The sequence below is a fragment of the Phalaenopsis equestris genome, unplaced genomic scaffold (genome assembly GCF_001263595.1).
Source record: "Phalaenopsis equestris unplaced genomic scaffold, ASM126359v1 Scaffold000002, whole genome shotgun sequence".
Lineage (NCBI taxonomy): Eukaryota > Viridiplantae > Streptophyta > Magnoliopsida > Asparagales > Orchidaceae > Phalaenopsis > Phalaenopsis equestris.
This window is the reverse complement of record NW_018164444.1, coordinates 49,292,908-49,316,007: the sequence shown is the minus strand read 5'-3', so window position 1 is coordinate 49,316,007 and position 23,100 is coordinate 49,292,908. Positions and strand designations below refer to the sequence as shown.

General features: G+C 36.6%; 1 protein-coding gene across 2 annotated transcripts in view; it reads right to left on the bottom strand.

The window, feature by feature from the left end:
• The window catches only part of LOC110034263 (pyridine nucleotide-disulfide oxidoreductase domain-containing protein 2), a 61,607-nt gene that overhangs the window by 22,080 nt on the left and 16,427 nt on the right, over nt 1–23,100 (bottom strand). The window contains exons 5-9 of one of the 2 annotated variants that reach the window (XM_020738547.1): nt 19,983–20,033; nt 17,991–18,073; nt 12,875–12,962; nt 7,890–7,934; nt 7,737–7,811 (exon numbers count right to left, since the gene is read on the bottom strand). In XM_020738547.1, coding sequence (XP_020594206.1) covers nt 7,737–7,811; nt 7,890–7,934; nt 12,875–12,962; nt 17,991–18,073; nt 19,983–20,033 — 342 coding nt within the window. The remainder of the gene's footprint in view (nt 1–7,736; nt 7,812–7,889; nt 7,935–12,874; nt 12,963–17,990; nt 18,074–19,982; nt 20,034–23,100) is intronic. The other variant, XM_020738554.1, reaches the window with a different exon arrangement.

The window sequence follows — 23,100 nt, the reverse complement described above, 5'->3', positions numbered from 1 at the left end:
ACGCAAACCCTCACTTTCTCCTTAGGCTCTTGTGCCACCATGCTGCGCGACATGAGTCCTACCTCGCCTTAGGTTCCGAGGTTGTCGTGTGATACGACGTAAACCCTCTTATGTCTACGGGCTATTTGCATAATCGGGTATTATGCAAATGTAAGTCCCAAATAATAAAATTGGCAGGATTGAATAATTGAATAACATCATCTCTAAAAATGTAGTCACACAGTAGGATAGTTTGGGAAGTCATTGAGGGTTCTCCTCAAGATCTAGGACATCCCCTACCTTTTCTTTTCTTTGGACTCCTGAAATAACTGTTCCTACTTGAGTCACTCCCACTTGTTTTTTTTCCACGTCCTACCGTGAAAACCTAAACCTTGAAATCTTGAAGACTGGAACTACTGATCATTATCGAGAGTTTTCTCAAATGACTCCAATCATTTGAGATGTAATTAATTATAGGGGCTTGCCTTTATAGGAAACTTGGAACCTAGGTAAAATAAACCCTATTTAATCTTTGTATTAGATAGGCGAACTTGTCGGTCATACAAAAAAAGTTCGCAGACCAAACGGATGTCACAAATCTCTTAGTTTGCAGGATTGGATCTATCGCCGAGGTCTACACTTATCTTTTGGGAGGGTGTAGTATTCACGGTATCGGGCACGATTATGCAAACTATTGGACGAATGAGATCTATTTGATCTCATTTTTTCGAAAATTAAAACATACTACTTTTAAAACTCAAACTATATATCTTTTATATTTAAATTAAATCTCAAATTAAATCTCAAAAATTATTTTCATATTTTTAAATTTCAAAATCTATCGAAAAAGTTGACCGACAAGACCCTAATAGGTTTAGGGTTAGGATATGAATGAGGCTGAGTCTTAGGGTCTGTTTGGGGCAATTGCAGATTATCTTGACAATCTGATAATCTACAAATTATCAGGATAAACTAGCTTGTTTGAGGGAGCTTATTCAGAACAACTTATTTGTAGTTGTTTCTGGATAAATGATCATTCTGTCAATGTTTAGTGATGTTGTTTGCAACAGAGCTGTATGAGCAAAATAATAGATAAAATAGAAGCAGTTAACCATTGCAGATCAGTTCAAAAAAATAAGAGTCCTCACTTTCTCATTAGCATCAAAAGAAATAAAATAAAGAAAAATATAGTTACAACTATAATTAAATATATTAAAATATTTAATTTAAAACTCTGACGACGTCTGTGCTCAGCTGCATTATCCTCCTGGGAAATCATCATACCCCGATCACTGTCGGCAATGAAATATGCCACAATGTCGGCCCAACGGAAGAAACTGCATCGCGCTAAAATGCCCTGGAGACAGCCATAAAAATATCTCACTGCTGTGAGGCTTCCGCGACGTAAGGGAGCCGATAGTCCATAGTAATTCACACAACTCAGAAGATCCCTGAAATCCTAGAGCTCATGTTGCTACAGAGATAAAAAAAAGAGAAATCATTTGTCAGATCAAAAAATTAAATTAAGTTTTAAATAGCTACAAGAGAACTGACTTAGATGAAAACCGTATCGAACTAAAAAACATAAAAAAAGTGAGTGTGCGGTCTTAGATAAGTAATTACACCAACCCACGCGTCTGTCACTACAAGGAGACAATGGACCTTCAAAAAAATGAGTTCTTCGTTGCCTTTAACCCACGTGAGACAATCGTACTAAGATACATGTGTCTATCACAAAAAAAAAAATCATCTAGTAGATCCTCATCTAGTAGATCCTCATATACCTACCGTTGCATTGAAAAGAAGAGAGGACCTAGTTACGTTCTTTAGAATTTCACATGCAATACCAACATGATACAATCGCCATGTGTCAGATGTACATATCACCAAAAAAAGGCAATTCATGTAAATCCTAGGAATCTGATGTACCAAAAGAGAAGAGAGGATATTGATTGCTTTCATTAGGAATTCACTTTCAACGCTAAATAATAATAACAAATCGATCATCCAAAAGAACTCATAAGGTCATATTTTTCATGATTCATCACTGACCGCACACACCCACAAAAAAAAAAAAACTAAAAAGAACGAAGGAAAACAAATCTCAAACACGTCACTATTATATATTCGAAATTTTAAATGAAACAAACGAAATACTTCAGAAAATCTTAAATTCCATATTCACAATACAACGAAGAACATATGAAGAAAACATATAATCAATCAGCAGCCACAGATTGCATCTGTGATAAACTCGCTCAAAGAAGTCATCTCGGCTACACCTTCGTTGTCTTGAGTATCAAATTCATTCGACTCTATCTCATCTTCAGGTAAAGAATGTTTAACTAGAAATTCTGAAGGTTTTAGAGAGATGCATTTGATCAATGTCAGTCATACTGAAGTCTTTATCTGATCCAGAGGGATGTCGTCGGATGAAGATGTGAAGTGTTATAGTGGCCACCATAATATGTACATGCTTGGGAAATGTATACGACGACATATCACGTAGGATAAGCCATTTTTTCTTTCAAACCCCAAATGTTCTTTCAATAACCTCGCATAGGGAAGAGTGACGTTTGTTGAATATTTCTTTTCTACCACATGTGGTGTCACTTGATCTCCCAAAATTAGGAATATGATATATGACCTCTGCATCGGATATCAAACTTTAACTAAATAATATTTCAATGTTATGAAAGGTACTATTAATGACAAAACATACATATAACTCATATGTTTATATAAGTAAAGAAACATGGAGGCGGATGAGCTAAACATTGCGTTCTATTCCTGTTTGCATAGGCAAAAAGACGATTGTCATGTGCACTCTCTTCTCATCCCGCTATCACAAATGTGAAGTACATGTTGAAGTCACACACTGCCATGACATTTTGGGTAGTTGATCCACTCCGACCAATGTACGCTCCACTCCGACCAATGTACGCGTACGCGACCTTTTCGTGGCTGGGTAGTCGGGCATCAACGTACGTACCGTCGTGTGCCCCAATGTAGTTCTGCTTAGCATTGTTAGAAAGTAATTATATTCTGATGTGAAAGTAACGCAGTAATGAAATTTACTTTGAAATATGACATGTAACGAGTATCTTTGGCAACTTGCTCTGAAATAATAGCGAACAATGGATCCTCTGGCTTAATGATATGTGACGCTAAGCTAACGAGTGCTTGCAGACCTTTAGAGAAGTATCAGCTGATTGTTTCTGAGGAATGTTGAAATCGCTCCATAGCTCCTCTAATTGATTCGTTCTTGAAATAGAATGTATAAAGTTATGACCAACACCTCCCTAGTTCTAGTTCTAGAAGACTCTTGAAGGTCGTGGTTACGACATAACTCGTGAAGGAGATCCAAAAAAATGGGCGCAGTTATGCGAAAAATATTGTTGAACCTTATCGAATGTCCAGCAAGCATTTCATCTACCTATTTATCCCCAACAAATGAAGATGTCATGCGTGATATTTGAGCAGTGGTGGAGCGGTAGTACAACAACAAAATCGTAATCGCCACAGCCTATGTCATTCTTCTACGACGCTGGCTCTTGCTGTCGATCTATCCTGAAGAAATAAGTTGTTAGGATATAAAGTGTCAAAAAGAAATAGCACCAATATAAAATGAGAAAAATATCAAGGACTCCATAACACACTACTTAATTACATATAATTGTTCATGAAAATAAATAAAACAGTTGAAAACTAATTGCAAATAAAACACCCAAACATGAACATATACAAAAGATTATTCATCAATCAAAACACGTAATATTCAACGCGCAGTTCGAGCCGCAGGACCATGAATATTTGCCTTCGGGTTGGGTCTTCGAGTTTTTTAGCACATTTTGCATGAAAACGTCTATCAACCACTACTTGTGGAAGAGCATCCAAAGCTACAATACAATCTAGATGGTGTCAGGTAGAGCAGTAGGTGGCGGAGCTGCAAAAGCATCAATTAGTTTCTCTATTGAGCTTTTCACGAAAATGTCTTTATCTTTCATTCTTTTCCCAAGTCTGGGCCTTTTGGACTGGGAACTAGACTCCTCAATCTCCTTTTGGTTAGTGTCAGACACTTCATCGTCAACTGTAACCTGCTCAGAAGACAAGTCATCCAGTATACCTGCAAACCCCAATTCACTTGGGTTGAATGCATGTTTTCCCGTCACGACAACTCCCTTAAACATTATGTCCAATTTATCTTCCAACTCCGGCTCAATTTCGCAATGCTTACACTTTTTGGCTGCTAGTATTGTCTGTAATGTTTAGTGGGGGGGGGGGGGGGGGGGGTGGGGGGAAATTTTAAATATGATAATACAAAAAATGAGAGTATAATTATTACCGCTAATTTCTCAACACACCATTCATCTAGAGCATCGATTGTTCACTTAATGGGATCCCAACCCAACTCGGTGGATCCATGTATCAGCTCCTATATTTTCCACTCCTTAAATTGGTCTCATTTGTTTTTGAATTTTAGCCTGTCGTAATCCCTTCTCGTCAATTCCTTGAACCTCTATACAATTTTTTGCCAACCTTTCTTGTTAAAATACGTGGATGACCTATTTCTGAGCTCAATTTCTTTAATACAGAGATTGCAATAAATGTTCGTTGCATCTTTATCCCACACTGTCGACGGACCCCCTTCATTCGTCTTAGCCATGAGAGGAACTAAATCAAGATATTATAGTTAAACAAGTTAACATATAACAAGGACATCTTGTTATACCATTATAGACACATGGGGTAATAATTCGAATTGGAAACCAAAAATCAGTGAAAAAATGAAAAAAAAAAACACCTTAACACATTGGAAGTTGGGGCTCAATCATTAATAACTGAGGAAAAATACTAGAAAATATTAGAAGGACCTCATGATTATCACATGTGTGAAGACATCGATCTATCTTGTGCAATCCAATTTCAGGAATTAATTCATTACCATCAAAAGGCCACCTGCAATACTAATACACATGAAACACCTTAAAGGCCACCTGCAATACTATGCAGAAGCCTTGCATACTTGCCAAGCAATTCGTATGCATTTATACCATAAACATTTCATTATTCGTATGCCTCCACCTTAAAGGTGTACCACCATACTAGCTATATCACGATATCAAATATATCATCTTAATGGAGCATTAGGATGATATCAAATATATCGAATATATCATCTCATAGGAGGGAGTAATCTAAAAAAAGACCGAATAATGGAGCATTAGGATGGTGAAAGAAGTGAAAAAACCAAATATTTTGCCGCATTCAGTTGGTCATAAATCAAGCAGATATTGACTGTCAAAACCATGGTGAGTTTTGAAAAAGTCTATACTTAATATTTCCCAAAATGTAATATTTTAGAGAAGGACCAAAAGGAAGAGCTGCTAAAAAATATAGTAATTTCATAATGCATGATAACAGTAAAGGCCACAAAAAATCTGCATAGTAATTTAATAATGGATGATAACAGTAAAGGCCACCATAATTAACAAATTCTATATCCAAAAAGGTATAATTGAAGCAAACAGCTCAATGTTTTAGGGCTATTAAATAGAACCAAGTGCTGATGAATGCCATTAGAAAGAAAACACTTCCTGCTTCTTATAATCCGAGTCAAATAGAAATTATTCTCCAAAGCCTGAATCAAAGTTCAGTTTTACATAGAAAATAGCAGATACACAGGCAATGCTCCAGAAGGTGGCAAACATATAAACAATTTAAAAGATATATAAATCTGAACTTGCCAACTGAATTTTCTCAAATTTTATTTGATCTATATGAGTATGTAAGAATGATAATAAAGCAGTCTATATAAGTAAACCCCAATTCAAAACCCCAATTCTATATAAAAAGTAATCTTGATTCAGGCTTTGCATGCATCCTAGCTATTTCAAAACCCCAATTCTATACGAAAAGTACTACTGAGAATTCCAGAAAACGTAAATCTAAGAAGAATTTTTATCAATTTTGAGCTTATATAGCCCCTCAAGAACATTCCAAATCAATCAATAAAACAATGCAAGAAGATAATAAAAAAAAACTGTTTCCAAGAACCAATCACAAATCCATTAGTAAGAAGATTTCTCCTTAATCCATAAAGATCAAAGCAGATACAAAGTAGGATAAACTCCATAATAAAAGAAGAAATAGAACTTCTGAAAACAAATACTCCATCAACCGCTTTCAATAATTTTCATTTCTCTCTCCTGATCAATTCATAAGAAATGCATAGTACCCTTGGAGGGGTAGCAACAAATGAAGCACAATTCTCTAAAACATTTAGGATTTGATTGTGTTTGTGAAGGAATTATTGTGATATAACCCTGAATGCTTTTACGTGGCTTTCGTGCATTTGTGCAAGTATAAAGCATAACTTATAAGCACAGATTTGCATTTCAAATAAGTTCTTTCCCAGAAAAGTTACATAATTCCATGAACATAAGCTAATGCTTAGAATACTTGCCATCGGTTTTAGTAGACCAATTACCCCACTGCTTGACCATAGATGCTAATGCTTACATGATTATGCCTCATGGATTGTGCATTGGATATCCTAAGTCATCATTGAGCCTATAGCTTAGGCTTAACAACTTTAACCTAAAGCCTAGTACTTTATAAAATGATAAGAAACAGTTAATTGAGGGACTTTTCTATGCAAGAAATACCCACATCACCAACTCCCCTGCAACCATACACTAAAAAGTTAAGAACAAGCATAACAAGATCCAAACTACCCTGCAACCATTGACTAAAAACAAGAATTCAAACATGCATATCAAGGTCCCTCGTAAAGAAGCATTCGAACATGCATACATCCAAACTGCCCTGCAACCATTCAATAAACACCAGCACAACAAGCATTAAGAAACTGCTCATTCGAACATGCCCCCAACAAGGACAACTCCACAACAAGCATGGATTGCTATCTTGGCAAATCCAACCAAAGAAGCAAACTGAAACGGCAAGATAAAAACACAAACAAAGCAACCTACTGAAATCGCAACTGGGAAGAAAATTTGAGAAGAGGAAAAGTAAAAAATTGAAATGCCATAGACATTCAAAAAACGAGCAAATAGCATGCAACAAATCATACAAAAATCCGACATTACTCAAGGAAATCCATCGAACAAAATCCAACTGCAGGAGCATCCACAAAAGAAAACCATTCCATGCAATACCTACAAATCGACCAAAACGAGAGGGAAGGAAGGAATTTTAGGGCAGAGGCGAGGCGAAGGAGCAACGAGGAGTGGAATCGAGCACGACAACTAGAGAGCTCAAGGGATTCGGGATCGCCTTAGGGCAGAGGAGAGAAAGGGCAGACAGTTAAAACGCAACGAACGAATGCGGGTTGTACCTATACAAATCAAAAGGCGGTGTTACGAAAACTACACCCGAACGCGTTAAACAAACGCGTAGGCGGCGTTTTCGTAACTCTGCCGCACCTAATAAGCGTCTCCGAACGGGCCCTTAGTGTTAGGGTTTAGGAGAGATTTACTACCTCTGAAATTGTAAAAATTGGCAAAGCTCTCCTACTTCTCGAATTGTAGGTGCTTATGTTTATGCATTCGTTTTGAGTTGCTTGTGCAATAAAATATTTTGTGCCCTAATTCTATGAAAAATTGTCTCCAGCTACTATCATAAAGCTGAAACGCTATCAAGCAATCTTATTGAATATCACAATTATTAAAGCATTAGGTAAAACATAACAGAGCAGATTTTAGAAACCTGAAAATAGGAGCTCGGAAGATTACCATAAAAGTCTTATATGGGGTGGCATTTGACAAAAGTATTGAACTACGAACTTCTCTTCCATTTTCCAAAATTACCTGAGCAAGCTTGTAATGAAAAACGAGAGACAACTTCGAAAATCAAATTAAGGAAATACGTTGCTGCACACAACATACCCCTGTTGCAGATCCAGTATTCTCATCAACCAGCACTTGAGCAACCTAATAATAAAGGTTGTTAATTATCTTTGTGACATAGGAAGCGCGATGGGACAACTTAGTGCAACAAACTATGCCAAAAGCTTCAACAGGGATTAGAACTTTATTCATACTGCCTATTTTAGATGCACATAATACACAATTATTCAAAAGATAGAAACCATTAAATAATACTTTTTTAACAAATATGATGATACATGAAATAGCAAAAAATAATCATAAATTTATATAAATTGACAAAGAAATATTTTATACAACCTAATAAAAAATGATTGAGGCACATGAAATGCCTTTATTGGTCTCTTTAGCACAACAAATACATATATGACATATTTTGCTCGAAATTTAATATTGTTACTTCCAAGTTGAATCCCTTCTCTTTCCATTAGAATTATTTACATCTACCAATTTAAGGCCATATGAAAATAAGTCAAAGAACCAACAATTCAAAAGTTTGAAGATGAATCAAAGATGAAAAAACTAAAGCGAAGAAAATATATATAAAAGAAATCAAGGATAAATTGAGAGATCAAGGGTGTTTGATAAGATATTTTTAACAGGATTTAAGATTAGATTTAACGTAAATCCAGCCAAATACAATAAGTAGGTTAGATAAATCCACCATTATGGCAAATCCGATTTTTGCTTGTTTCATTTATTAAATTCGGATTTACCAAATCCACTTATTAATTGGATTTAACGGATTTAGGTGCAACTCAGTGTGGAGAGTAGCATCCGTATGACTCTAGAAAATAATCTTCTACAAGAGGTTATGAGTGAGAATAATAAAGAGGAGAAAAATCAAAAGCCTAACTACCAAAAGCAAAAAAAATAGTGCAATTGACAGTACGGAATATCAAGAAATTGAGAAGTGAGAGCTGTGTTTCGATAATGCATGGAAACAGAGGATAGGTCAGAATCTAATTAGCTGACGCGAGGCTTGGGAGAGGACCAGCCGAACCTCAAGGAAGAGGGGTTACCGCTCCCTCCTTCCTCTCCCCTCATTTCTCTTCTCTCCTTTCCTTTCCCACTCATTTCCCTTCTTCCTCCTTTCCTTTTTCCTTCCTTTCCTTCTTTCTTATTTTCCTTCCGCACTTTCCTATTTTACACTTTCCTATTTTAAAACATTTCCTAAAACTCAAATCTGATTTTTATTCTCATTCCTAATTTAAATCTTGTCCTCAAATATGAAATCAGATTTTATTCTCCTTCCTTATTTTAAGAATCTTTCCTAAAATTTGAAATCTAATTTTATTCTCTTTCTTATTTTAGTTTTTCCTAATTGCGTTAGGTCTCTTTATAAATAGGAGTTGAGTCTAGAATTAGGGGTCTTGTTTTGTTGATTTTTGAATTCAAGTTTTAGTATTGGTATTTTCCCTTTAAGGGTTGTATCCGACGTCAAGGTAGTGCTCCAGCTGTCCCACATTCGAGGTGGTGATCGTCTCTAAGGGTCCGAGCGTTGCTCTGGTTGTATCTCGACCCCACCGAGACATTTATCTTACCATACTTTCGTTTCCCCTATGTCATTTCAGAATCCAACCTACTGTCCTTCTTCCACAACAGTCATACCTCTCCGCCCTTCACTGCATCCGCTAATCCAGCCTCCCCTTTTGTCATAGTCACTCCTCATCAAGCGATTGTGTCTTCTTTGTTGAGTCATTAGTTATAATCCTTTGTCTTGTGCTTTTGCTTTGTGTGTTATCTTTCGTTATTTCGAGTCCTCATTGTAACATTGTTTTAAGTCAGTAATAAAATTGTGTCTTACGTCGTGGTTTGGGTTAACTCCAGTATTATTTAATAGCAGAGCTAGCCCAACCCTAGTCTCATCCAAGGCTTTCAAGCATCCTCCCCTACCCAATTCACCACACCAAATTTTTTCTTCTTTCTTTCGTTTATTTTTTCTTCTCTTTTCTTTCTTTATTCCTTCCTTTTTTTCTTTCATACATCTTAAATCATCAAACATGCCGCCAAGGAGAAATATGTCTGAGCCTACCCGGGAAGAGATACGGCGAGAATTTTATCGCCTCCAACAAAGAATTGCAGAGATTGAAGAGATGACAAGGGAAGAAGTTACCTTAGACTGAGACATGGAGTGTCGAAGGGGAGAGAGAAACAAGGATCCGAATCCTTTCCATAGGGATAATTTCAGCGATGAAGAAGATAGACCACAACGTTTCAAAATTCAATATCAGAGAAGGCCTAAAGAGGGATATCTGTGTCCCTCCCACAGGGAACCTTTCTGAGAATAGATGTCATTTGGAGGGCACCAAGACCACTGAATCAAGGTAGATTTGACTGAGTTTGAGGGCAGCAAGGAGCGGGTGAATTTATTGAATGACTACCAGAAATTGAGCGAATCTTCGAAAACAAGTAGGAGTCCTAAAAGAGGTGGATCACATTAGCTACCATCAAATTGAAGAAAAGTGACCTTTATGGTGGGAGAACGTACGGCGACAGAGGAGGCGAGAAGGCAGCGAAAAGATTATCAGATGGGAGAACATAAAAAAAAAACTATGTAGAAGAAATATCTTCCCCCTCATTACCGCCAAGACATGTTTTTTGAAACTCCACAGTCTGCAATAGAGGGGCCATTTAGTCGAGGAGTTTACAACTCAGTTTGACCACTTACAACTAATGTGCGATCTGACAGAGCCAGAGAGGATAATACAGTAGCCATATATCTTGAGGGCTTAAAGCCTAGTATTAGCAATGCAGTGCAGCTGCAACCATATTGAATGTTGGGGATGTTCAGAGACTAGCATTGAAAGTTAAAAGGCAACAGAAGCAAAGCCGACAACCACTCGTCAGTCAGTCACCCACAGTTGGAGACACCAGCAGGAGCACATCGCAGAGAATTGAGAAAATTGGTTTGAATACGAATAACGCCACTCCAGTGAGAAGAAACCGACTATAGTGCCGCCAAAAAATGCTTCAAATGCCACATATTTGGGCGCATAGCCTCCAGTTGCCCGACGAGTAGAGTTGTAACTTTTATTAAGGAGGGCACCGTGGAAGAGGTTCGCGAGGAACAGGAAGCTGAGGAACAGGGTAAGGAGCATAAACTTCCACCAGATGAGATAGATGCACTTGTGATTCGACGGATTCTGCGGGTCGAGGACATGAGAGATCCGCAATGGCTTCAACAAGACATTTTCTACATCCGCTGCACAGTGAACAGAAAGATATGCAGTCTTATCATCGACAGCGGTAGCAGTAAGAATGTGGCATCGATCAAGATGATAGAGAAACTAGTACTTACGACTCAGAGGCATTCCTAGCCATATTCACTGAGGTGACTGAAGAAAAAAAATAGGGTCAGCATCGACCGACAATTCACAATACAGTTTTCAATAGAAAGTCAGCTGCAGGAGAAGGTATTGTATGATGTGGTCCGATGGACGCTGCCACCATCTGTTAGAAAGACCGTAGCAATTTGACCGGAAGACTCAACACAATGTATTCAAAAACACGTATTCCTTCATCAAAGACAAAAAACACCTCATTCTACATTTTTCGGTAGCGCCCGAGAAGACAGACACCTTTACCAACAGAGTAGCGGGACCGAGTTTATTGACAACAGATTCTCAACTACCATGGCCACCACCATGCAAGAGATTTCAGTCCCAAAAGATTGGACCGAGATGGAGGTGCGCTCGCAAGTTTGTTGAGAGACAGTACAGTAGACAGTGGGATCCAGGTGGGGACCAGAAGCTTCGACTAGTGAGATCAAAGCTCCCCCCAACTCCGGTAGATTGACGCAGGCTTGAGAGAGGACTGACCAGGTCTCAAGGAAATGGGGTTGCCGCCCCCTCCTTCCTCCTCCCTTCTTTTATTTTTCCCTCATTTCCTTTTTCCTTCCTTTTCTTTATTCTTATTTTCCTTCTTAGTACTTTCCTATTTCAAAACCTTTCCTTAAATTGAGATTTGATTTTTATTCTCTTTCCTAATTTAAAATCATTTCCTCAAATCTGAAATCAGATTTTATTCTCCTTCCTTATTTTAATAACTTTTTCTAAAATCTGAAATCTAATTTCACTTTTTCTTATTTTAGTGTTTCATAATTGGGTCAAGTCTCTCTATAAATAGAAGTTGATGTGTCTAGAGTTAGGGGTATTGATCTGTTTATATTTGAATTAAGGTCTTAGCCTTAGTATTTTCCCTTTGAGAAGGTAGTGCTCCGACTGTCCATCGTCCGAGGTGGTGATCGTCTCCAAGTGTCTGAGTGGTACTCCGGCTATAGCTCGACCTCGCTGAGACATTTATCTTACCATACTTTTGTTTCCCTACCGTCATTTCAGAATCCAGCCACCACAGCCCCTACTGTTGCCACTCCTCTCAACCTGTGGTTCGACATAACTACTGTTGTCAACCTGTTGTCCTACTTCCACAGTAGCCCCACCTCTTCGGCCTCATCGCAGCTGCCAATCCAGCCTCCGAAGACATTCCAGCTGCGGTTTGACGTCATTACTATTGCCAACTTGCTGTCCTACTTCTTCCATAGAAGCCTCACCTCTCCAACCTTCATTGCACCCACCAATCCAGCCTCCAACGATGCAGGATACCATTTATAATCTGCTATCCTACTTCTCCCACAGCAGTCCCACCTCTCCGACCTTCACCGCAGTCACCAATCCAACCTCACCCCTTGTCGGACTCCCTCCACATCAAGCGGTTGCGCCTTCTTTGTTGAGTCATTAGTTGTAATTTTTTGTTTTGTGCATTTATTTTGTATGTAGTCTTTTGTTATTTCAAGTCTTCATAGTAACATTATTTTAAATCAGTAATAAAATTTTGTCCAACATCGTGGTTTAAGTTAACTTCGATATCATTAACACTATAGAGATTTACATGACCTAATTAAACATATCCTTAGATGCAGTGTACGTAGATTTTAAGAGTTGAAATCCAAAGAAGCTTCTTAGACAACCAAAAAATTAACATACCTCTGCATTTGTGATGATATGAGCTCCGGCTTCACATGCAGCATTACTTAAAGCTAATGACACTGAACCCATGCCACCCTCAACATACCTGCAATTTCCATTTTAACGTAGTTATTTTCTTAAATATTCAACAGTAATAACAAATAGTTAGCATGAAAAAAGATGAGAGATCTAGAAATATTGATCGAATTAGATACATTAAAGGTGATAATAGTGAGATTTTAATTAAAGATTAAGACAACAAAAAAGAAGAAATTACTAGTTTTAGTAATTATTAAGAGGCATTTACATACATACCACCCAATTGTTATGTATTTATGTAGCTAAAACCTAAATTTTACTTTTTAAATTTATATAGCACAAATCTTTCATATCATGTCAAAAATACCACTTTTAACTTCGCAAAAGTGATACACCTTTAATATGCATAGGGAAGGTACGTAAAAATTAAAGTTGAGGTGTTAGACATGTAAATACAAAATAATTGAGTAATATGCATGTAAATCTTCCAATTATAAAATGAGAGCTTTAAGGGGAAAAATATTTTTTGAGAACAATGAGCTGCATCATAAATTGATCCCAAGAAAAAAATGTATAGTGGGGGGTGGGGGGGTGGGGGGGGATTTACGTACATAGAACTCAAAACTACTAGAATTGCATATCACACGTAAACTTCAATATTTATATTTTTAGCACCCAAAATATTCAAATAAAAACAAAATTAATACCCAGCCATTAAAATGCTAACCCCATCAAATTCATAAAGTTACATTACTGCTCAATCCAAAAAAGCTGCCAGAGATCTGAAATAGCCAGAAAGGCAGCAAGGGGATCACGACGAACAAAGACGTCCAAAACTAGCATCCATCTCTTCCTTCAGCCCCGCCGCTACCCGAAACCAATGAGCAAGGTAACCTCATTTTTCTCCCACTTTCTTCGTGAGCTTCAACTTCCCTAATTTATGTACCTGAATTCAAGGCAAAATGGAGGAAAGAAGGGATTTAAGAACATGTAGGATTTAGAGATGGTGTTTTTTGTTGATTGGCCTAAGATTTTGCCGATTGGCAGGAGAAAGTGGATTTTAAGTTGTCATTTTTGTTGTTTGGCAGGATGATTACGTCAATTGTTTCGGGTAGGAGCATGGTAGAAGGAGAAAGATGGGAGTTGCAGAGGTCTTTGTACTTTACAATTTTGTCGTTGTGCTATAAGCAAGGCGGAAGGAGGAGAAAGTTGGGAGTTTCAGAAGTTTGTGTACACCGTGATCCCGTCATTGTGGTAGGAGCAGGGTGGAAGGAGAAATATGGGATTTTCAGAGGTCATTGTATGCCATGATGCAGTCGCTGCGGTCGACTAGAGCCAGCTGTCAAACATTGTTAATGGGGTACTAGGGATATAAATATTGAAGTTTAAGTGTATGTGATATTAATAATTTTGAGTGCAATGTAGATAAATTCCACATTAAAAAATGCATAAAGGTAAATTGATAAAGCTTTGGATTTAAATAAGATGTCAATTGAGATTGGGAGAGCTCTAATTTAAATTGGAGTAATTTGGTGTTTTTGCCCACCCAAGAATCTAAGGTTGGGAGTTGCAATGTCATGGGTAAAATTCAAATTCAAACAAATTCAAGGCCATGTCAACAACTCTTGAGATTTAGTTGAAGATTAAGAGAACCTAAAGAGATTAGAGATAAAATACTTTTGTATCGTGCAAGAACGAATGAGATTTTTAAAACTAAGGTAACTATATGAGAGAAATACTTATGACTTATATAAATGAGAATTCATTTTGTATTAGGAAGATTCAACAAGGATGTGAATTTTGTGCCAATAAGTAGAACTAATGAATGCCGATTTGGCGTGCATTAATGGAAAAATGTGTGTAGAAGAGGTAAGTTCCAACTATACCTGACATGCATGATGAAGCATTGAGAAATCTTTTATAGTTAATGAGGATAAAGTTCTTAAAAGCACACTTCACGAGCAAAATGAAGCAAAGCATATGACACCTACTTCGTTTCACTGTAACAAGCTTTGAAGCACTAAAGTTAATCTGTAAGTTTTAATTAATCCAACAAATTATTAGAAATTATTCAAAATTTTAATTTATAGGTTCACCCTCAATGTATGCCTTTAAGCTAAAAATTGTACCACATTTTTATTTATTTTATATTAACTTTTAAGTCATACTTTATATTTTATAATTATTAATGAATATATTTAAAGAATAATTTTATATAACTTATTAGCGTTCTGATTAATAAAAGTGTTGTTGCACTCTATGTTTTGCTCTTTGAAGCAAAAATAAAATCTTGTGCATTGTATTGCACATTGTGCTTTGCGCTTTGATTACACTCGTTGAGGAGTGACAGAAATTCAAAGCCATAGTAGATTCACATCAAGATTGACATTAAATTTGTATTTTTTGCATTATTTAGAAGATGCTTATAAAAGATTTTAAAGTGATACATAAGGTTCAAGGATTTATCTTTTCTACAACAACAACAACAATCCTTTATCCCACTAAGTGGGGCAAGCTACATGAATCATTTTTCTCAATTATGTCCTAATGAGTGTCATACTTTCATTTACTTGTAATAAATTAAAGGATTCATATCACAATTTTTTCAAAAAAAAATTTACGTTGGTTGACACATTATTATCTCGCATAACAGATAAGCTAATTTCTTTTGTCTTTACCATGACGACAATAGCATGAAAAAGAACCAAACAACAAAAATGTAGCAGAGGAAAAACAAAGTGTCAATAAAAATACCATAACTCGAAAAGGTAACTAAAAGGAAATATCACAACAAACCACGAACACTAACATCACCACTAACAACACCACAACCATCACCACTAACAACACCACCATAAACACCAAACACACCACCAACAAAACCACTAACAGCACAACCAACATCCCCACTACTGGCACCAAAAAACTACCACCAACATCCACACAAATCACTAACAACACCATTGAAAGTGTGACCAACATGGTATTGCCATCACCAACAGCACAACTACAAACATAACCACGAACACCACCACCACCACAATATCACCAGAAAACTACCACCAGCATCCACACACACCACCAACATCACCACCACCCTAGCACCAAAAAACTACCACCACCACCACCAACACCACCAACATGCCACAAATAAATCATCACCAACAGCAAGAACAACATTGCACAACATCACCATCAAAAGCACCACCACCATGTCACCAAAATCCCATGGAACAAAATAACCACACCGAACATACACATACACCACCATGACACATTATCACCAACAACACACACCATTGTGCCACAAAAAAAGCATCACTCACGCCACCACGACAAACATCACTACCAATATAGCATTGACTAATCCAACAAAGAGGGCAAACAACCAACAAGACCAATCGACAAGTAGAGTAGCAAGTCTGTTCCAATTGAACCAAAAATAAAATCGAGAGGAGAGCCCCAACTAAGTAGGCCACACTGGGCAAAAAAAAATTCTAGCAGAGGCCAAGAAATCGCAAAAACCAAACCACTAACCGCGTAAAAGTCAAAATTCGCTTAAGGCTTCAAATCATGCCCCTCCCACATATCCTTCCAAAACAAAAAAGAGAGCACAAGCCAAACGGGTAAAGGAAATTGACAGAAATTGCATAAAGGCTTGCATAGAAACCTTCTCACATAGACAATAAAACAAAGGCCGCACGGGCATGGAACAAAAAACAGAAACTGCAAATAAACCAAAGCCCTAAATCGTAAGGAGGAAGCCACAAATGACAAACCTCAAACCATAACCTAATATCAACGACAAAAGCATAGGGTAGAAATTATCGGTGCTTGGAAATGGGAGAGTGCTGCCGAAACTGAACCACTGATCAAAATTAGAGGGGAGAGGAAGAGTTAGGGCAGACGATCGCGAGAGAAGCATGACAGGAATCGCAGGGTCGAAAAAAAAATGTGAGGGTAGGGGTCGAACAGAATGCGAAGGCAGCACGATAAAATTTCGCGAACGAAACGCAGGCCACGAGGTCGAACCTGTGGCCCACAGTTAACTCGAATAATCCGAATAAGACGTTTTTTCAAAAACCCAAATGTGTGTTTAGCTGCGTGTCACGGATAAAAAGCTGCCTCAAACGCAACCTCAATGTAGAAAATTAATGCAAGTGTCATAACCCTAGAGAAGAAACTCCATTTGGTTGTATAAAATTTATAGAACAAACTAAAATATATATTGTCATTATAACTATAAATAATCTACTATTACATTCACAAAGAGCATTTTGGTCCAATTCTTTCCATGGGATAGTGATAGAGTACCAGTTTAAAGAATATATTCCTTGAAAGGGTGAAAACAACTTCTAGTATTTAATCCACAGTTTATAATCCAATGTTAAATTCAAGTTGGGTTTAACTCTCCTAAAAGGCCCACTTCAGAAATAAACCACTAGAAAATAAAATTCCCACTTCAAAAAATAAACCACTAGAACAGGCAACACTAGCAATGATTTTCTCAAAGAGGGTTTGCATACATACCGCTAAATTTTTATGCATTTGCATATGTAATGCCTAACTTTTTATATTTACTCCCATAACATCCAAATATCTGAATCACATAAAAATACCACTTGCATTAGCTTATCTGAAATGAAATACATATTGTCATGCATATGTTTTAATATGATTTAAATACAAGATGCATTTACATACATACCATAAGAACAAGGGGCATTTACATACATACCACCCAGTTCCTATGAAATTCACATATCTAACACCATTACATTTACAACACCTAAATCTTTCATATCACATAAAAAATAACAACATTTTAACTTATAAAAAGTCTAATACACCTTTTTACGCTTTTGTGAGGTAGCGGGTATTTAAAAATTGAAGTTTAGGTGTTGGATATGTAGATACAAAAGAATTAAGTGGTATGCAACTAATCTTCCTAAAAATAAATATAAAAACATAAGTGTCAAATATGTAAATACATAAGAATTTAGTGGTATGCATGTAAGCCACCCTTTTCATATAATTGCAATATATTTCTAAAATAACGAAGTGCAAAGAAAACGAAATAAAGTAAAGCACATACGACCAAATACCACGTTCCCCATCTGTTTCTCCCATCACATGATGAAGCAAGACATATCCTGAGCCTGGTGTATAAACAGACGCCTGCAAATAAGTATCATAATCCCAAAAATGTGTTATTACGTACTTCAACGTGTCAATATGAAGCTTACAAACTTTAATAACTTTATAGATAAGAAGCCATTGCTATAAGCATATAAAAAAAAATAATGTCAAAACCCACATATAGATACATTCTACCTTTAAACTACTCTCGTTGGTTAATATCGTGAATGATAGAGGAAAAAGAATATAGCAAAACCATCCAAAAAAGAATTCAAATTCCCAAAGAACAAAATAAAGGAAAAAGAAATAGGTAATGCTAAAAACAAGCTTCCACATAAGTTAAATTTCGCAGAAAGGTTCTTTGATCATTGCTAGATAGATACCTTGTCATGCGGAAAAAAAAAATCTGAAAAAAGCAATCTGAAATTATTATGAAAAAGAAGAAAAGGATATAAAAGAGAAGATTGTTGTTCTTGCATGGAAAACATCATACATTGTTATGTAAACAAGGCGGACCCATTCTTATCTCTAATGGTCATGCCAAACGACGCGATGATGAGTTCATCCTCTAATATGGACACAATACAAGAATTGCTCACTCTAAGAATCTAGATCAAGCAAGAGATCAAACATCATACATTGTGCCACCACCCCTACTAGTGTTAATTGTTAAATGACTAACAACGTGAATAAGTATTACTGAAGAACTATTGTGTAAAAACAATAAATGTTGTGGTGGTAAAACAAGCAAGTAAAAATATAAATATTGCACAATTTTTTTTACTTTTGACTCATTAGGTCTGTCATGAATGAAAAAAGGACTCTCTAACTTCATTCAGCAATGCTAGAGGTGTACAGTTAAGCAAGCGTAGAATTATGCAGTGCTTTTCTCGAAGGTACAAGAGTTGCACCAATAACTCATTAACTGATATCCAATTAAATTCAAAAATACCACCACCAAACCTTCCAAAGTATTGAAACTCAGCCACAAGAATGAAGAGATGAGAAAGCAAACTGTAGTTACTAGATAATAAAGTGATTTTGCCCAAAAGTTTGCCTTGTATATCACCCATTGTAGAGGACCCAAAGAAGAATGGCAGGCGAGTCTTGAACGTATTTTGGGAGGCTTTGTAGGCCTAAAAGGATGCTAGATTGAAGACAATCATCACATTCCACCCACGTACCAACAACCAAAATAAGGGGTGAAACAACAAACATCCCAAACTTAGAACTATCGCTTGTCATACCATCAAGTTGGATTCGACAGAGGCATGCATCTATTTCCCCAATCATTTTGGGAAAGATAATAATATTAATTCTTGAATTACAATTAGTTAATTAAAAAACAATTGCTGAACATTAAAGTTCAAGTCATAGGTTCTCCAGCTAATGATGCCAATAACCAAACCATACACATTTCTAGCTAAGTATTTTTTAATCCAAAAGTTTCATGAGAGTTTCTTTTGGAACTTCGAAAGTATTGCCAAAGAACTACGGGATTAAGAAAACCAAAGCTGCAGATTAGGCATATATATATATACATATATATAGCCAATCTGTTTAAAAACAGAAACAGGCTCTCACACTAGTGCGTAGAAGACAACATGTCTCAAAGTTTCTCACATGTCATAGGTCAGGCATATACACAGCTAAAGCTACTAAACACATAAAGAGACATCATGTCTACAAAATGACCTTGCTGACTGTATTACAAACTATTGTAGAAGTTTCTTCTGGCTACGTGTCAGATTAATATATATACTCTAGAGAATATCATCATTATGTAGGGATTTCTGAAGATGAATAATAACATATTAGACTGTAAATGATAAATAAAAGGAAAACTTTATACAAGTGCTAATTTTAATGCTGCATAAAATGAAATGAAATGAAATGAGAGAGTCAAATATCAAGAAAACTCCGAACATAAACTAGTAGAAATGCGAACCATGCTTCCAATAACAGCATCAGTTGCCAGTGTTGCCTTCAAAGCCTCCGCCTGCAAAAGGAAAACAACACAAAGGAGAAGAATTGATATTAGAATAGATGTCTGTTACGCCGGTTCCTAGGAGACAATTTAGTCATTTATTAACTTAAGGGTAATTGAGTCTTTTATTATTTATAATTATTTAATATAAATAGTCCCTAATTGGTTTAGGGTTGGGTATGCATAAGATTATTGTCTTTGAGCCTTAGAGCTAGAGTTTGGAAGAGATTTCCTACCTCTCAAATTGAAGGATTTGGGAGAGATCGACTACCCTCAAATTGAAGGTGCTTATCTTTATTTATTTGTGTTGTGTTATTTGGTGTGTCTAAAATAAAAATATTTGTTTGCCCTAATTTCTGTGAAAAATCGTGTCAATTGTTGTGTCAAATCGTATCATATTTAAGGATTTCTAAGTCTACGGACAAAGCCCTAACATGATTTCAGTGAAAAAGGGCTAGATAACCGATCCTCCTATGGGGAGAATATAAGGATTGTTTATTGAAACTTTTCTGAATTATTCAGGAATAAGACCTATACGAGCAATTCTTTGCATTAACTCATGAAGGAACTGTTATGAAACATAGGAAGAGATTCAAGTTAATGACAAGTCGGCTGAAGGGAATTTCTGAAACAATATTAGAGGGGAATTTCGTGAAGAACCTAAAGCCTAATATACATGTAGCGCTTCGTCCGTTGAGACCATGAAACTATTGAGAGATTATGGAATTAACGGGGTTTGTTGAAAATCATAATGCAATGGAATGGACTAATAGGAGCAACACAGGCGGATTTTCATACCGAACTACTACAACCATGAAGGCACCAAAAACTCAAATAGTGGAAGTCCAAAAAGAGGCTTCATAGAACAAAAATCATGGGCAACAATCGAGGGCGACACTCAAGCGCCTTACAGATACAGAGATTCAGAAGAAGCGAGTCAAGGGATTATGTTTTCGGTAAGATGAGAATTTTATCTCATAACATCGTTGTAAAAATTGAATATTACAGGTTCTCACAGTATGTCTCAAGGAGGCAGGGGAGGAAGAAACAAAGCATGTTGTTGGAGAGGAGGTACACCCTCATTTTTGAAGGGGCAATTTAGTCTTTTATTAACCTAAGGGTGATTAAATCTTTTATTATTTATAATTGTTTAGTATAAATAAGCCCTAATGGGCTTAGGGTTGGGTTGTAGGAGATTATTATCTTAGAGTCTTAGGGGTAAGCTTTGAGAGAGATTTCCAACCTCCCAAATTGTAGGATTTACGAGAGATTGCCTACCTCTCAAATTGTAGATGCTTATCTTTATGTATTTGTGTTCTGTTGTTTGGTGATTCTAAAATAAAAATATTTTGAGCTAAATTTTCTATGGAAATCGTTTTGGATCCTATTATAATCTTGGTTGATCAATCCGATTAAAGCACCTTTGTGCAAGCTTGATGTAGTAATTGATCCGGTAAGAATTTCAATGCAAAATATTTGAACAATAACACCATCAAATATTAACACTAAAGGCAATATGTTGCACCAAGAAGATAACACATATCTAGTGTTCAATAAGAAAGAATCTTAGTAACTTGCTGCACTACAAAGAAGATTCATATGGGCAGAGTTGGCAAGATCATTTTTGATTCTTCTCCCGCCCATCCTTCTTAGCTCACAGTGATATTCCTCTTTCATGAATTTGAGACTGCAATACATTCTATGACAATAGCAAGTTCTCCAAACTCAAATAAATTTTTTTTTCTGGCACAACTTTTGATGTTTTGTAAAGTACTTTAACAAATGCTCTACAATCACTCGTCCACATTTCCTTACAGCAATATTTTGCTTTCAGTTTTTGTGATTGCAATTAGTTTCAATAAATATTGAAGAGAGATAGCGAAAGAACTTTCTTGGCAATGTTTCCACCTTTGAAATCAAACATTTTTTAATGGCCTCCATGTTCCACATGGCATAAAATATGCCAAGATTTTTTATTATAATTTTGGACTTTGAGTATACGACAAAGACATGACGGAACACTGATGAATGTTTATGTGATTATATTTTTTATCATTAATCTTGTTTGTTTCTTTTTATTTTTAAAAAGCTTCTTTTATGATATTGGCAAACCCATATTGATTCTTCTCCTGCCCATCTCTCTTAGCTCAAAGTAATATTCCTCTTTCATGAGTCTAAGACCGCAATAAATTCTATAACAACAGTTGGTTCTCTAAACTCGAATAAAATTTTGTTCTGCCACATTTTTTTGATGTTTTTTAAAGTACTTTTAACACTCGCTTCTACAATCCACTTTTCCTTACAACAGTGTTTTGCTTTCAGTCTTTGTGATTGCATTTGGGTTTCGTTACATGTTGAGAACTTTCTTGACAATATTTCTACCCTGGAAAGCTAACATTTCTGAATGGTCTCTTGTTGACCTCATTTTTGTGAGGTCTTGTCTTCTCCTCCTTAGAGCCTAGATTCTAGCTCTAGAAATTCCTATGGACTATCTTAGAAAACTAGAATTGGGACTCACCTTTCTAGAAATTTCAGCCAATTCCTATTTTCCTTTGATGTCTAGCATCTTTGGCACAAGACCATCGTCTTATGAACGAGCGGTTATGGGCTATTTTGTGAAGATTCAAGGAAAATGTTCCAAATAGGACTTCAAGCCTTAGGAAAACATTCGTCACGACTTTTTCGTCACGTACACACACAAAGTACACGAAGTTCACGAAATTGCGCGAAATCGGACTTCAATTAAGCCCAAAGGACGGGTGAAAATGCGAACTTTTCCGGATGACCTCCGACGACAAAATGGACTGCACCAACGCGTCCGGGATATCCATTTTGGTAGGAAAGGACACCCATATTGCCATACTTTCGACATCAGCAAATTGACACGCAAATCGGTGAATTCGTCGAAATGACCTCTGACGGCAAAACAGACTGCACCGGCACGTCCAGAATGTCGATTTTACCTAGGGAGGACACCTATTTTGCTTGGGCGCCGCACATGGATAAATCACATGAAATTTGATATATATATATATATATATATATATAATTCTTATTTTCCCCTAAATCCCTAAATACC